Genomic DNA, 17,555 nt, shown 5'->3' with positions numbered 1-17,555 from the left:
CACTAAGGCAATGTGGTACACAAAAACCTTCATTCTTTCAATATTTTTCTTTTAATAAAAAAAATCTATTATTTTTCGTTCAATAGATTCAATTTTTGTACTTTTATTTTAATTAGAACTCGAGATGTGATTTAATTTTAGTTTCGATCTAACTTAATTTCTATCAATGTGCTTGAAGACTTTTTCTCATGATCCATTTTTTTTTCAATTTTGAATTGATATATTTCATAAGAAACTGAAGATAATTGCATTGATTTGTCATCAGGAAAATAGGAAAACGTGTTTAGATTTGTACACATAAATGTTTGAAAATTTATTGAAATTTTTACTATAAAATAATAAAACAATTCACAACAAAAATGTTGAAGACTATTTAAAATATGCAGATATTTAGGCAAAATAATTTAAAAGCTAGTTCTTTTATAATAGTTTTAATTATATCAAAAATTAAAGACATCAATTTTTAAAGTTTTTAATTTTCTTTAAAAATGTGTCAAGTTAGATTTGTAAATATTTTGAATATACTTATCATATGATGAGACAGAGCAGAAAATTTCAAGCAAATGCATGTGTTTTTAAAGAAATTTCAAAAGTGCATCCCGGACCACTTTAAGAATAAACGAAAATTGGTACTGAGAAACTTTTTAATTGGAAACCTATGAACTCAAGACCCAAAGGAAAATCCAAAATCCAAAATGACATAAATGACATAACAAAAGACTTAAAAATGATGGAAAATAGAATCTAAAAATTCATGTCTAAGCGCTGAAATTCAGGCCCGATGTAGGCTATAGTGACATAGAAAAAGAAGATGAAAAAGAAGAAATAGAACATCATGAGATTATGGTAGACCTTCAATCTAATATTTTACTTATTCATAACTGTTTAATACTATTTATATACTTTTCAAAACTAAAGAGCAAGTTAATTTTCTCTATGGTGCGTTTTAAAGTTTGAAATATTTAAATCTGATTTAAAACAGAGTCATTTTTTTGCCACATTTTATGTTTCAAAATATTTTCGTATGAGTTAGAGAATTGGTTTCGGAATGTTTTCTACACTTCATTATTAATAAAAGTAAAAAAATAATAATTTGATATTCACGTATTCATTTTGAAAATTTAAGCAAAGCATAAATTAAATTTCAAACTTCGGTTTAAATTTAATGTCATATAATTTTACATAATTGCATGGTTTTTGAACTTTTTTTACTGCATATTATATTCTCATTTCACAAAAAAATTATTCGTTAATACAAATTATTCTTGATGGCAGTCATTGCTAGAATCCAAACCCAGAAAACTGGCCGAATGTACGGACCCCTGTACCATCTCGTCATACAATGCAAAAGGTTTTAAAATCAGAAAAAAAGTCAAATAACTTTTAGAATGCAACGAGATGGCAGAAAAAATGAGGAAAAAAAATGTCGTTAAAGAAGTTCATGTTTTATCAAACTGTTGTGATTGTCAAAAATAACAAAATACAGATCAAGCATTTCTGCATAATCAGAAATGATAGTTTTAATTTATGATAGTGCAAAATCTTTCCAATTAAAAAGGTATATCGATATTATTTACAGTATAAATTCTGTTAATAAATAGTTTTTACAGACGAAGCACTTTCATCATACTTTGAAGGTTTATTTCATCAAGTACCTAATATTAAAAAAGTAAAACATCTTAAATACATTTGGACTTAATATAATATCATTTAAAAATAGAATATTTTAAGCATATTATTGTGTTAGAAACTAGATTCTCACCATTTCTTTTTTCTTAAATTTTAACATTCATTTAGTCATTATATATTTTTGGCATGGATATAATGTTTTATAATATTCGAAAACGGATGTTTTATTCTCCAACTATTTTCTTTGTTTAAATAAGCTTAATCTAATTTTCAAATCTTTAAAATGGAATATAAAGTTTAGAAAAATGTATAAATTTGGAGCCCTTTCCTTTCGAGTTTAATCAAAGGCTGTTCGCAACTTTTGTGCTTTGTTTGGGAAGAGTGTCATAACTAAAAGAACCACTATTGATTGGTATTCCAAGCTTAAAGAGGAGAATTTTGACAAAGACGCACCTAGTTCGTGTCATCCAGTTGAGTTTGACGAAGAGTGATAAAATCAACATTTGCACGAAAATTCACGTTTAACAGCAAAAGAATATGGAATGCTTTCTTCAATATGCAATGCTTTCATTACAGCTACCCCTCAATGCTTTGTAAGAACCATAGACCATAAAGCAAAAACTATTGATAAAAACGAAAACTAAATATTGGAGAAAAAAAACGGTGGTGATTTAGTTGCCAGCATATTTATAATCAGCATATTATATTTATAATTTACATTAATACACATATATAAATTATATACAACACTATAATTTGTAAATAACTATTTTTCTGTATCATTGGTCAAAACATGTATTTTCTTATTAAATAAAAAGGTTTAGGGTTTTCTAATTTAGATTTGTTTTATGTCATTTTTTAAATGAAAACATTTATTTTTTAAAATCTTTTTTATTTCGAGTTCTACAAAGTATTTTTTATGAGACAGTTTTATTACAATATTTATAAGCAACAATGTCAATATCCGACCCAGTTCTCAAACTTTTCCGGTTAAATAATTTTAGCATTCAATCTTATTTAAAAATTTGAAGTAAAGTTTAATAAAAAATTCTATTAACCTTCTGATTTTGTTAATGATTTTTAATAATGATTCATTATTGAACTAAGTATTCCAACGGATAAATGCAGCAATTAATAATGTTCAGAGAATGTAAATTTTAAGTGTCTTTCTGTTTGTGTAACGGTATATTTTAAGGTGGAACGCAAGTTTCCACTTCCTGTGAGTAAATCAAGTCCTGTCCACATTTCTTCACGGATGGTTTCCAATTAATGCAAAAAATGAAGAGTTTTTTGCTGCTAGGATGACGATGAGAGCCGAGTTCCACTGGACATTTGAACCAACTGGGGATTTCTCCAGTTTCAGTGATTATACAATCAAGATCATCTTCATCACAATTATGGTCAGGTGGTGTTTGTTCTTCGGTTGTTGTTAACAATGGAGTAGTTATCTCAGGAGTTGTAGGCTCTGGAGTAGAGGGCTCTAACGTAGAGGGCTCTAGAGTAGAAGGCTCTGTAGTAGAGAGCTCTGGAGTAGTTGGCTTACGAGAAGTGGGTTCTGGAGTTGTAGGCTCTGAACTTAATGGCTTGGTGAAAGGAGTAGTTTCACCTGGAATGAGAATTGTTAAAAAAACAATTTTAAAGTTATTTGAAAAATTTTATTTTTTTAAACAATCTTAGGAACAACGTTTTCATAATGCCTGTTTCCTGAATTTCTAACTTCGCAATTTGAAAAGTTTTCTTCGTTTATACTTTAATCCCTTAAGGGTTCAGGGGAAGATTTGTTTGGTTTTTCGCATAGAATCATACGTTTTTTTTCTTTGTTTTTCAGTGAAGAAACATTTCTCATCAGAGAAATATAATGAGAAATAACCTAAGTGATTTCACATATAATAGCAGCCTAATGTTACGAAAATAAGCAACAAGTTTAAAAATACTCTGCCAAATTTAAACTAATAAAAGCTTAAAGACATGCATAAAAAGAAGAACAATTGGTATGTTTCGAGCACTTATTCTTAAGATGAATAACACGTAAAGGATAAAAATATAACAGGTTTGGGATAAGCAAAAGCACTATTGCTAATGGAAAAAAAACGCGGAGGTTGAAGGAGGTAAAATTTTCTCCTCGTTTTGCGACCTTCGTCCACCATCGTAATCTCTGGCTCCATGATTTTTATTGTTTTGTCTCCTAATTTTTAGTTTTCATACATTTCCAATAAATATTTCACAGGTTTTAGCAATTTTGGGCAATGGAAGGAAACAAATTGTCATTCATTAAAATTATTTTTTGTTTGAGACAAAATTTTATTTTTTGAGACAACTGCAAGTGAAATAAGATATGAAAAATGAAATAAATCTATGCCTAGTAAGAAAGTAGAGATGAAAAACGTGAAGAACCGAATTAAGGTTGAAGTTGAATTTCTTGAAAGCTGTATTTTTCTAATACATGCTAACCTGACTTCATCAATAGCAGAGTTTTCAGGGAAGAAAAAGTGTAAACGGCGCAAGAACTCTAAAATGTCCAGTAAAATCCACCTTTACAATGCATTCATAATATGCAAACCAAAGATGAAAACAAAAGAGCATACAATTAGGGGCAGTAAATTAATATTTTATAAAATTAAAAGTAAAAACTCGAAACCTGACAAATCACAATTAGCACATGTAATAAACAAAAAGGCAGGTTTAATCGCTCTAGGAAACAGAGAGAAGTTGAAAATGATTACTGGAAACAACTTCAAGTTTCAGCCTCCAATTAAATCTACTATGATATTATAAAATTTTGTATTAAATATTTTTGTGTATTACATTTAATTCCCACAATGGCAATTTGTCTAATTTTATTAATGTTTTTTTTTCTTTCCTTAAATATTGTCTTACGACCCACCATGCGTATACGTTTTTTTAAATTTTCGATGAGGATTCTAAAATTTACTATTAGCTTCTTCCTTCTCACTCCTGTCAAAATGACGAGGTGAATTTTGGCGTCTATTTCTTGTGCCCGTGGTATTTCTGGGCAGCAGTGTTTAAAATTAACAATTATGATTTAACGTGCCAAAAATATTATTTTTACACCCGGAATGTTTATTTAGCTCACCAGATGGCAGTACCAGACTATTTCTAATGTCTCTAGAGATAGTTTATTTTAAACTAGATGTCAGCACTAATCAAAGGTGAAAGCTAAATATTTATCAAAAAATTAAAAATGAATGCAGATATTGTACATGTACTTAATTTTGTCTCCTTTTCTTGAATAAGAAATTGTCACTTTTTCAGGCTATTTTCTTCATAAGTGTGCAACCATTACCGCTGTCCTTAAAGAAAACTCTTTAGATCACTAACCAGCTGGGAAAAAATTGGGTGGGGTTTCGGGTTTTTTTAAAATTTCGGGTTTTTTTTTCAAAAACCTATTAATGCTAAAGTGAATTCTTTTGTTTCGCTTTCTATATGTGCATATTGTAAAGATAATCATTATATTTCAAAGTGTTCGAAATTTTGTAATTTACCAGTTCAGCAAAAGATTGATTTCGTTAAAAATAATAATCTTTGTTATAACTGTTTATCAGGAATTCACACTATAAAAAAATGTAAATCTTCTAACACCTGTTTTAAGTGCAATCGCAGACATCACAGCTCTTTGCATAGAGATGAGAAACCGAAACCCTTTTTTCCCTCTTTAAGTGCCCCTGAATTTATACCCAGAGCAGATGAACAGAATTCAACGACGCCATCAGCCGCGCCTATTAATGAAGTTTCGTCTACAGTTTTTGCAAATTATTCGAATAGTGAGCAATTAGGCGATAACATAAATCAAAGGAATTCTTCAGTTCTTTTATGCACTGCTATAGTCAAGGTTATAAATTCTCAAAACGAATCCATTAATTGTCGAATCCTCTTAGACTCGGGATCTGAGAAAAACTTTATTACTCGCGAATGTGCCAGCCAGTTAAAATTAAAAATTAATCCCGCTCAAATATCTATTTCTTGTTTAGGAACTTGTAATACTTCGAGTAATGGACAAGTAGATTTATTATTTTCGCCTCATTTTAATGATAATTTAAGATTCTCTACATCCGCATATGTTATTGATAAAATTTGCGGGAAAATACCAAAATCTTCCATTCCAATTGATTTGTCTAAAAAATATCAAGATCTCGTACTAGCTGACCCATATTTTTGGAAATCAGGAGATATTGATATTCTATGCGGTGTTAATGTATTCTNCACATCGAAGTTGTTGGAAATTTAACCGCTGAATCATTTATTGCAGCTCTAAAAAGATTTGTTGCGCGAAGAGGAAAACCAAATGAATTATTTTCAGACTGTGGTTCAAATTTTGTTGCTGCAAATAAGGAAATTAATCGAGTAGTTAAATCTCTTCAAAAAGAAGAATCCATCCATCAGTATTTTGCCGATGAGCAAATTAAATGGCACTTTAACCCACCTTCAGCACCTCACTTTGGAGGAATTTGGGAAGCTGCTGTGAAATCCGCAAAATCGCATTTGAAAAGAACAATAGGTGATCATAAATTGACCCTTGAAGAGTTTTTAACTCTTACTGCACAAATTGAATCCTGCTTGAACTCTCGTCCTTTGTGTCCAGTATCGGACGATCCCGCTGAGCTTTCAGCACTTACCCCAGGACATTTCCTTGTGGGAACCGCTCTTTCCTCTATACCAGAAGAGAACCTTCCAAGCGAAAACATATCCCCATTAAAACGTTGGCAGTTGACTCAGAAACGTTTCCAGAATTTTTGGAAAAGATGGGTTAACGAGTATATTTCCAGCTAACAGCAGCGCCCCAAATGGTTGCTAGTGCAGCCTAATTTGAAAATTAACGATTTAGTTCTCATTAAAGAGGACAATATTCCACCTTTGAAGTGGAAATTAGGGCGTATACAAGAAGTTTTTCCTAGCGCTGACGCTAAGGTAAGAGTGGTCAGTGTCAAAACTGAGACTTGAACTTATAAAAGACCCATTCACAAACTGTCAGTTTTACCTATTGACTGATTAACTTTCTTTATTTTAGACTTTTATTTTTGCTTTGTGTTATAGTTATCCGGTTTATACCAAGGAATCTATACATCTGTTTATGATATATATATTTTTTAATTTCATGTATGCTGCATTAGTTTTTTATAATTATCTTTTTATTAAATGTGTATAGTTTAATTTTGTTTTATGTCAATTTATGTGAAAATTTTGAAACTATGTTTCAAGGTGGCCCGGTATGTTGAAGCCGGTATGAATGTAGTAATAGTAGCGCCACCTACATTAATTATAAGAAAAAAGTTACTTCCTTGTTGGATATCATTGCGTCTAGAGATAGACCAATGCGCTGTTGTCAATAAACGCATAATTAATAATTAATCCGCTATTCATTATTTTTGTTGTTGTTTATCTAAAATTAGATCAACATTATTTTCATGAGCTCGTAATACGAACCACGCAAACGCAATCAAATACAAAATATTAACAGATAGTGATCAGGGCATCTTATAATGTTTTTAGTTAAAATATAAATTCTATTTCATTTAGATATCTCGTCTTCAGAAATCTTATTTGATTGTAAAATGTCACCATACTTGTGGGTCGGTTCCTTGATCCACAGTTCACTTCGCTTTCGGGTCTGCATTCTTTCTTGACTCCATCAAAGAGTTCTCTCTTGGGGCAAGTTTTTAATACCGGTATGAAGAAAGAGCATGCGTAGTAATTGGAACATTCAGTTGAGTGATCAAATGATCCAAACATTCTCGGGCACAAAAATGAATGATCTATAATTGGAAAATTGTTGTCTAGAATTAGTATCGTTGGTAAAAAGGGAGAGAAAGTAAAAAATCTTTAAAAATAAGTATTTGAAATCTGAAAAAAAACAGGGAAAATTAGAAGAAAAATAATGATCCAGATTTTTAAGTTATTATAATAGAATAAAAAGTGTTGGAACTAGAGCAATATGTACTCTTTTTTGCATTTTTCTCTTTCCTTTCAATAATTATAAACAAAAATAATGAAGTTTATTTAAAATTGAACTTTAAAAAAATGTAAACCTTTTAACGCAACATTTTTATGAAACGTATTTTCCATACTTTTTTCATTATTTTGTATTAATTTAGGTCAGAATATTCGAAAATATTATATTTAACATTTATGGTCAGGAAATACAGCACCGGTATTTTTCTACGTTAAATGTAAAATTAAGTTTTTTTCTTCAAATTTGCACTTATTTGCAGTTATTTAAATCTAAGAGAGCTATAGGAAAATTATATGAATATAGGAAAATGGAGATTGTATGAGATTACAGTTTATTGAATATTGAGATTATATGAATTATTTGTTCAAAATACAGTTCCTAAATAGCATCAAAATGTAGATATTTTTTCTCTGTAATAATTGACAAGAAATCGGTAGAGATTAATAACTGTTTGAATTATCCAATACCATTTTCTTAGGGATGAAACTGAACACAAGAAAAATATTTTTATCGGGTACCTTTTTCAGTAGTTATTTTTTCATCTGGATGAGTTGTTTCCTTTCCTCCTGTAATAGGAATATTGTGTATAATTTAACACAAAAATAATAAACTTTTCTTTACTATATAGTCTGCAACTATATGTAGTACGATAACATTATAGAACTTTATTTAAAAACAAAAACTCCTTTAATCTTATTAAAACTGTATTGTGTTGACTGTATGGTGTTGCATAATCATCGCACTTAATATACCAGGTTAGGCACAAGCTGGATTAAAAGAAATGACCGGAACTCCGACTATCTGATACCCATGGAACCAAGAGTTCTTGCAATCAAAATCGTAAGATAATGGGAGAATCTTTTTAAGTGGATTTTTAAAGTGTTCAAACATAAGTATAACATTAGGTGTTCAACGCATAAACTTTAAAGCTAATTTATTCAAATTATAATTGTCATTATTTTTGTTTGTAATTATTTAATATCAGTTAAATATTTCTAAAATGTTACTGAAAACATTCATGCAGTCAGCTCTTTAATTTATTATCTATGGATAATATAACTGTAATGATATATTTACCAATCCTATGCATGGGAAAATATTGAACCACTCTTTTTTTTAAAAATTAGATTGCTTTAAAACAGATCAAATTATTAAATAAAAGTTTTAATTTAAGGCGCTTAATCCCGGCATGAGATAGCTTTGGTTCTGAGACATGGAGATATGGTAAGTCTCAATTGAATATATTTGTACGAAAGATTTATAGGAAGCAAGACTAATATTATAGGAAGACTAAGTAAAATAATTATAATAATAATAAGTGTAGTAGAAGACCGTAAAGAACGGAAATTAATAAATGTTTTTTGAACTGAGACATAAAATGCATCAATAGATTAAACTGGGCTTTCAACAGTCAAGCACTCTTAAATCCTTTCATTCGGCAAAACTCTATATCAAGCATTTTATGAGACAAAACTGGAAAGCGTTGCTCACTTCTTGTATTTCTTCAAGAAGTTGGAGGAACAGCTTAGAACAGGATATTGCCGATAAGCCCAGCAATAAAGCTGTTGCAGAATTCAGACTTGCGGTGGGCCATGATTACCTGGCGAACCACCTATGCCGCATCGGCATTTTCCCTGACCCAAATTGCCCGTTATGCTCGAATAATGAACCTATGGAAAAGAACCATCTATTGAGATGCTCGGCTCAGCGTGGGGACTCTGAGGTGAGGCGCTACTGGAGTGCCCGACATCTGTTAATCAGATAGTGACTTTTTTCTCTTACTTGTTGTTCACTGTTTTTGTAAGAGTTTGTCATTTTCTTTTGCCATTAGAAATATAAAAAAGAAAAAAAATTAAACTGGGCTGCTCAAGTTTTCAGAAGGAATGATTTAAACCTGCTGAAGGACAAGGAGGAAGAAAACCTAAGTTCCAATAATTGACGCAGCTGAGAGAGAATTAAAACTCTAAAGGTTAAGGAACGGAGGACAATTATAACCGTCGTTGAACAGCCAACCCAATTTTTGGGGTTACGTCCACTAATTTTCAACTCCGTAGCCTTGTAATTGTGAATCCAATCCGGAAGACAAGGGAACTCCTGAATCAAGTATTGAAAGAAATCTGCCTTAGTGAAGGACTTTTTGATGGAACTAACCCGCATTTGCGTTACATGGAGAGGAAGACAACGAGAATCACCAACTGTCAGCCAGGCGGCAAAGGGACTCCCATGATCCGTCTACCACTGAGGATATATCACGTCAGCATGGTGGTCGGTCAAGGCCGGATGCGATTCATATCAACCATCCATTGCTGGGATTCGAACCTGGTTCACCTCTTGGAAGGCGAACGCTCTATTTCCTGAGTCATCGCGGCTTAATAGAGGACTATTGTCCTCCAGAGGCCCTGTACTTGAATTTACAAAGTGAATCTTCTGCATTATCTTTGCAAACTAATATTTGTCTGCGATTTCAAAGCAGTCAGACTGAGATTATTAATGTAAAAATTCAGATTAATCCGACATGCATATATATATCAAAATTTGCAAACTTAAGGTCTTTAAGAATTATGCATAAAAACTTTATATTGTTTATCTTAATGTTAAATAAGTAATAATTAATAACAATGATACTAAAAAAAAATTGAATGAATCTCTATATTGTTAAGTTTGCAATTAAGTAGCAGGAGGAAAAAAAAACTTTACTTTTTGTTTTGAAAAATTCTCTCAATTCGGGTTTTTAATTTTTATTAGAAACAAATTTAGTCATGTTAAAAAATAAGTCTCATTAATTTCTCCCCCATTTATTTGTCTGCTTTTTTAAAAAGAAAAAAGAAAACACACAGATGAAAAATAATTTGCAGAGCTGCTTTAATAATCTGCAGCCCTCGGTGCTGTGCTGGAAGGTTTCTGCTCTCAGGCTTGCAAGGTTGCTTGGAAATCTTCTTAAGGGAAATCCTTGGCTCTCACTGGGCTGTCATGCTACTAGTGATGACGGTGAAATTTAATTTTGAAACAGTCAAATAAATGTTTTTGCATACTACGAGCATATAAGTAATATATTTAAATTTAAAATAAATAAGTTCAAATACCAAAATCAAAACTAAATCCAAACATGTAGAATGTAAACAAAACAAAAGTAAACGAAACATGAATGCATAACAAGAGTTCATCAGGGGTACCCTACACGCATTTAGGCTCCATGCCTTCAGAACGAATGCATGGAGTTTAAGAAAAAGTCTTGTTAAGCATTCATGTTCCTTTTACTTTTTTTCTGTTTGATTATACATTACAGTTTCGGATTTCATTTCGATTTTGATATTTAAGCTTTATAAACTACTTATTTATTTTAAATAAATGGTATTCAAAGACAAATTCTGGACATATGCTGGACATATTTCTACTCATTAAAAGAAGAACATTATTCCTGCAACAGCTGTTTTGGTCCAGGGGTTATAGAGGTTAGGGTTCCACATTTTTGTGAACAACGGTACGATGCGATCGACAATGTATGCCAACCACTTTTACTTCGTAGACAAACTTCTACCCATCCATTAGTATCCATGTGTGGATACTATATATGGGTGCCCATCTATGGACCATCCAATCCAACCCCAGTTCTTCACGACAACATTTCAAAGCCTTGACGACAGATCTATGGAGGCTCGTTAAAAATGTTGTTCATTTTAAACAATATCTACTGAAATTACATCAAGTTATTTGGACAATTGCATCATGTTATATGGAAACTGCATCAAATTATATGGACAATATAGGTAGGATAATGAGTGTTGCAAAATATTAAGAGTTGAAAGCAATGAAAAGGATACCTTTTCCTTTGTCACATATGGCAACTATAAATGAAAGACATTTTCTTCTGTACTTATCGAACAGTTTGGCTCTTGGACAAGGCAAGCGTTGAGGTATTCCAGCGACGCAAAGATAGAATTTAGAACAATCTTCAATGTCAGAAAATGTTCCAAATAGCGATGGACACTGGAACTTCTTTTTCCCATTGAACGTGCTCAAGTTGGGGATTCCTAAGAATAAAATTTAAATATAATATGAACAAAACGCTTATCTCATTTCGTTAAACTGATTAGAATATTTTTACATTTCCATCTCTTTGCAATTTTATGTGTCAGTTAGAACATTATACAAAATCAAAATTATCACCATATTTACGAAATTACAGGGAAAACCATTGAAACATTTTAGAATAGTCTTTTTCTTAACGAAAAAGTAAAACCTTTTTAGTTAAATAAAATTTTACATCAAACAGGTTTAGCATACATTCCATAGCTATGTTTTAAACGAATGTTTAGTACATTGCCCCAGAAATTTTAAATGATGGCTTCTAAAAATAAAGATTTTTAATGTTCTCTAGTGTAAAAGCTTCTTCAATGTATAAACGATCGAATTAAAAATTAATAGGATTGAAACAATATAGTAATAAGCCACATTTCTTTACAGGCTATATATTTACATCGAAATATTTCATAATATTGTTTTTAAATAGGTACTAAACAAGTTTCTGCAATTTCCTGATTTAGCTTTACCGTATGCTTATTGCAATTCTTGATTTTAAATGTATTATATTACAGGCAGGATTTTTTTAATGGGTAATAAAATAATAATTGATAAATAAAATAATAAACCGTAATTAAGTTGTTTTTACTTCCATGCTTAAAAATAACTATTTTTTGGAAAATTCTTCGTATAATGAAAATAATCAAGACGTAAAAATTTAAGTTCTCTTGGAATGAAAGCATTTAATATATGAATTATTTCATTTAAATGTAAGCCTGTTGTTAATTTAAGCCATAACCTAGTCATTATTAATTTTAAAGAGAAAAAATTAGAAACTTTCCGCTGTAACAAAAATGTGCAAAAAAAATTTCCGAATCATTCTATACATAGCTTAAGTCTCTGATTTAAAAAAAAAATAATCAATGCAAAAATCTTAAAATGTAAGTATTTTAAAAATTCGTGAGTACACAAACACTGTATTATATTTTCATTGACAATATATTTATAAATGTATAGAAATAGATTAAATAAATGTTCCAACCCAAGCCTTTTCGGTGAATAACAACTTCATCCGAGTTAGTTCCATCATTTAACACAGAGGCTTCAGTGTTTACTTTTGATAGATAAATGCCGATTAGGAGACATATTACTGAAAATAAATAAAATAAACAAATAAAGAAAGAAACAGCAACACATCAAATTATATCTTTTTATTTCATATTATTTTATAACCGTCATTGAACAGCCTATCCGATTTTGGGTTTACGACAACTAATGTTCAACTCCGTAGACTTGCAATTTTGAACCCAATCCAGAAGACAAGGGAACTCCTGTATCAAGTATTGGAAGAAACGTATCTTCATGGAGGACTCTTTTGTGGTACTAATCCGCACTTGCTTTACATAGAGAGGAAAACCACGCATTAGCCTGACTGCTCGAGGAATCCGTCTACTACTGAGGATATTTTCCGTCGGAACTAAGGTCGGGGCGAGCAGATTGCGAAATTCATATCGACCAGCCATCACTGGGATTGAACCTGGTTCACCTCATTATAAGACGAACGCTCTATCCCCAGAGTCACCACGAACCAAATTATATCTTTGCTGGATTTTTGAGAAGACAAGAAAATGTAAAGCTGGCTGAAATTTTAGAAAAAAACTTAAAAATTTAAGAATCTGAATTTCTAAATATGGACACCGTGATCTACAGAAGTGTTTTTTATAATTTTCTATCTTTTTTTTGCTAATGGGTCTCATAAATTATTTTTAGCAGAATTTCTTATCTCATTCACATTGCGCATAAACAAATATTATTATAGTATTTCATTTTAACAAAGATAGTTCCATTATAAGAGTAGTACTTTATTCACGTCTCAGTAGAATTTCATGAAGGTCTAGGAAACATCTATGAGGATTATCCGAAGACATGCCATCACAATTTCGATACGTTAAAGAGAGGATGAACCCTCTCTTTGGTAGCCTGACGACCTGCGCACGAAATCAAACACGTGTCATATTGTTGTTTCTAATGAAACTTGGAGAAGCAAAGACGCTAGCCGTTGCTCTTGAGAATTAAGTCAGGAAGGAGCGCATTTCGTTGGATAAGAGAGCACCACTAGGGTGAAAGTGGGCCTCAGCTCAGAGCCCTCGAGATGGAAGGCATCTCATTTGTTGAAGCCACTTCCTCAATTCAGACGTAGATCTGAATGAGAAGAATTTTTTTTCCAAATCCCTTTACTTGTGATACTGTTTAGAGACCGACAACAGGACATTCGATTCCACAGATTTTGCGATCGCTTATATCGCACGTACTTAATGGGTCCTAGAAGCATCAAAAATCAAACAGCAGTCCCTCCAGACCACAGTATGCTCTAAGCATTAGGATACCACGGTCGCACGTTACGATATAACAGTTCAATGAGTACCTATACCGCACACTCTCGATCCCTTCGCAGGCTGATTAAAGTGGTCACCCTTTACTCGCTTACTAACTGCTGTCAGTTTTTGGTGTTTTTATTCTTCCTTCCCTCAAAAGTGGTTTTTTAGATTTAAATATTAATACACTAAATGTGCACACACACAATGATTTCAATTCTTTTTTTTTCTCAATGTTTCTGAAAATGCATATTTAGGAGTTTTTCTTTATGGAATACATTTTTGCATACTAAAATAATAGAAAGAGTCAAATATTTTCTGCGGAATTTTGAGGTTTATTGTCGAGCGTCATTAGGGCAGTTATTTTCTGTCCTTAATCAAAGCATTTTATTAAGCGAAAAATTATAGATTTTTTTTCGTTTTTTTTTTTATTGATGACCTAACATTACTGGAGAAAAGCAAATTCATGACTCGAAAATATGCTTTAAAATTACTGTTCATGAACTATCATTATATCGTAAAATGCAACACAAGTTTAGGATTTGAAATAAAAAAAAATCGAATGATAAGTTCGTCAAAGTAAATGTCCTTGTATTTATGCCATATACTTATTTTTGATCAAAATATGGCCGTGAATTCATATTTTAACCTATACTTTAAACTGTATAAATTGTTCAAAACGAGAAAAATAATCTAAATTACATCGAAATAATCTGAGTAATTAGTTCCAAAACGCTTTAATTTAGTTTTTCAAAATCAAAGTGTTAAGGTATCATACTAATGCCACAATATATTCTACAGCATTGTATTCAGTAGGTTTTATATATTTTAGTTGTAATTATAAATAAAGTTCTTATATCGGATACTTCAAAAGAAAAGAACGTAAAAACTTACTAATTTGACATTTTTGTAAGCCCTGAAACCACATTTTTTAAATTTATTCTAACGTTGCCGATTCGAAAGTGAAGACATTTACATTTTATCGCGTGAAAATCAAACCATATGGCACACAGATTCAAAAATAAATATCAATATTTAATCAGAAAGATAAAACATTGTGAGATTGGAGGACTTTGAACATATATAGATTTATAATTTTATTCCATAATTAAAAAGATTCTGATTCTCATAAATTTCTTGCCATCATAATTTAATGTGTAATATAATAAAAAAATACTTTAATTTTATTATGTATATCTGGAAATATTTATCATTGTGGAACAAATACATTGTTATACGGTTTCTAATTTCTTTTAGTAATCAAGATTTACAAAGTAAGATTTACAGGATCTTCCGCTACTATATTCTAAATGAACAATCAATACCTGATATTTAAGCCCCTCCATTGAGCTATAAGAATAAAAGACAAAGGAACTCATTTGTTTAATCATTTTGTGCCTGACGTCATAGATAAAAATACGTTCGCTTTATTTCAAATAAAGCAAAAGTGGTAGCACAAGTGTTTTATTATAACAGTTTATTTTACGGAAACAAGATAGTTATATCTACAACACATACTAATAATATATTTAAATGCACTGATAGAATTTTCTCTCTTAAAATTACGGTAAAATAACCGGTTGCAGTCTGTCCATCCGATTAGCCGTGAAGTTTACGGTAAAGAACATTTTTTACCTTTACAGTTTTGAAACCGTTAACAACAAGTATGGTTATAAAACCATGAATACAAAACTATACTGTTTTTAACCATTTACAACTAGTATGGTTTCAAAACAGTACGAAGGAAATTTAACCGGACGTAAGAGCTAGGTTTCTAGTTAGTAAATGCATTGGAGAGTGCAAGAGACTGGAAACTTTTCACGTGTTGTAGAGAATGAAGGAAATATTGTGGTGTCACCGCTGTGACTCGAATTCCAATTCTGTCTGTCATGACTTTAATAGATTGGCCCTCTAGGCTATAACATGTACGCAATAGCAAAAACTAATGGGCCTTAATAGGTGGGTTTAGTTGGTGCGATAAAATTCTGGTTGTTTAACCGTATTAGAGGAAAACAGTTAATAAACATTTTTTTTTTTTACAGTTGACAATTTGAATACCATCTTATTTATGGTTACTTGACTGTCTTATTTGAATGTGGTAAAATAAAAATTAAATAAATTGTTATTTATCCATTTTTCTGAGAAATTTTTAATAGTAGGGAAACAGGATTTAAATTAAATATACGGTGCTTTTTTAATGCAGGAGTGATAAGGAATTGCAAAAAATATCCATTTGATATGTGCAAGCATGTATCATTTCTTTGCATAGGTGTTTTTTAACCATAGATCACTTCTTACAGGTTAAGCACTATTGGATTAAGTGGGCTTTCCAAGACGATATTTTAAGATGGAAAGCAACTCGTTTGAACAAGTATCTGAAAATTTCTACATCTTCATAGGCATTGAAATACTTTTATCCTTAACTCTTTATTAGATTTAAAAATATAAAAAATCCCTCCAATAAGAAATTCTCAAAATTATTACCTATCATTTCTTTCTTTTTTTGACTAGCAAATTTTTTTAGAGGCCTTATCCCATTTAGTACTTAATAATATGTTATAAACTAGTCCAAGGAGGGGGAATTTTCTTTTGTGGCAAAATAAATTTTCACATATTGGAAAAGTGGAAATGAGTGGAAGGGATTACCTTTTAAAACGACTGCATTGGTATAAAAATCAATAATAATAATTCAAGAGAAATATATCACCGTATAATGATCAGCCTCTTTTTCTAAATTATTCAGGTCTTGTTGAAAAATTCAGCAGATAGACAGATGCTTTTATGCATTGGACTTTTATCAGTTTGAAAACAAAGAAACGTGTAAAAGTATCGGTTATCAGTATAAAGGAGCAGCTTGATGTACAGTGCGGAAAATAAAAAATGGAATAGTAAGGTATACAATTTTTATACATCATTTTAAAGAATGTAGTTTTACATAACATATTACAAATTTTGAGCAAAATTGGTCAAATATTTCCTGAGAAATTTTATGTTAAAAATATGATTTTTTAAACATTTTATCGGAATTATATTTCCTAAATTGCGGCTACCCCCTATTTTTCGGAGTCGGGAATCCGAATTCTTCGAAAAAAAGGTACATTTTTTCAGAGAAAGTACGCTTTTGTAACTGATTTCGTAACTTAAAATAACATCTGCACTAATTAATTAGTTTATTTGTGGTCATCCTCTCAAACCACTGAGATTGTGTCCTAGAACGTGAAGATTCGATCATTAGATCAAAAGTTATTCATGGTGGTCCAGTTTTCTTGCGCACTGTACTGTGTGTAAAATATTTTAAATACTTCAGATTTAATAATCGGAGTGTAAAATACTAAGATGCAATCTAGAAAAAGTGGTGCCAATCACTCAGTCAAGAGAGTGGGCGAAAGTATTTCGCTCCTGATAAACCAATCTCTAATTTTTTTCACACAATTGTAAAACTCGTTTATTGAATTATATACTTTTTATAATTAAAATTTTAATATATATTTTTTATTATTAGGTAATTTCAATATTGAATTAATTTATTATTATTTAACTTATTAAAATATTTTAATTATATT

At 30.9% G+C, this 17,555-nt stretch overlaps 1 protein-coding gene across 1 annotated transcript; it reads right to left on the bottom strand.

The window, feature by feature from the left end:
- Positions 1-2,653: 2,653 nt before the first annotated feature.
- Positions 2,654-15,028, bottom strand: LOC122269280 (uncharacterized). Its single transcript, XM_071180115.1, has 6 exons — positions 14,887-15,028; positions 12,666-12,767; positions 11,419-11,628; positions 8,116-8,163; positions 7,212-7,400; positions 2,654-3,235 (listed from the first exon to the last, which is right to left on the bottom strand). Exons 1-6 carry the CDS (start codon positions 14,918-14,920, stop codon positions 2,820-2,822), a joined length of 999 nt encoding a protein of 332 aa, XP_071036216.1. The 5' UTR covers positions 14,921-15,028; the 3' UTR covers positions 2,654-2,819.
- Positions 15,029-17,555: the final 2,527 nt, after the last annotated feature.

Source organism: Parasteatoda tepidariorum, chromosome 4, assembly GCF_043381705.1.
Source record: "Parasteatoda tepidariorum isolate YZ-2023 chromosome 4, CAS_Ptep_4.0, whole genome shotgun sequence".
Lineage (NCBI taxonomy): Eukaryota > Metazoa > Arthropoda > Arachnida > Araneae > Theridiidae > Parasteatoda > Parasteatoda tepidariorum.
The sequence above is the reverse complement of the archived record's forward strand: the minus strand, read 5'-3'. Positions and strand labels throughout refer to the sequence as shown.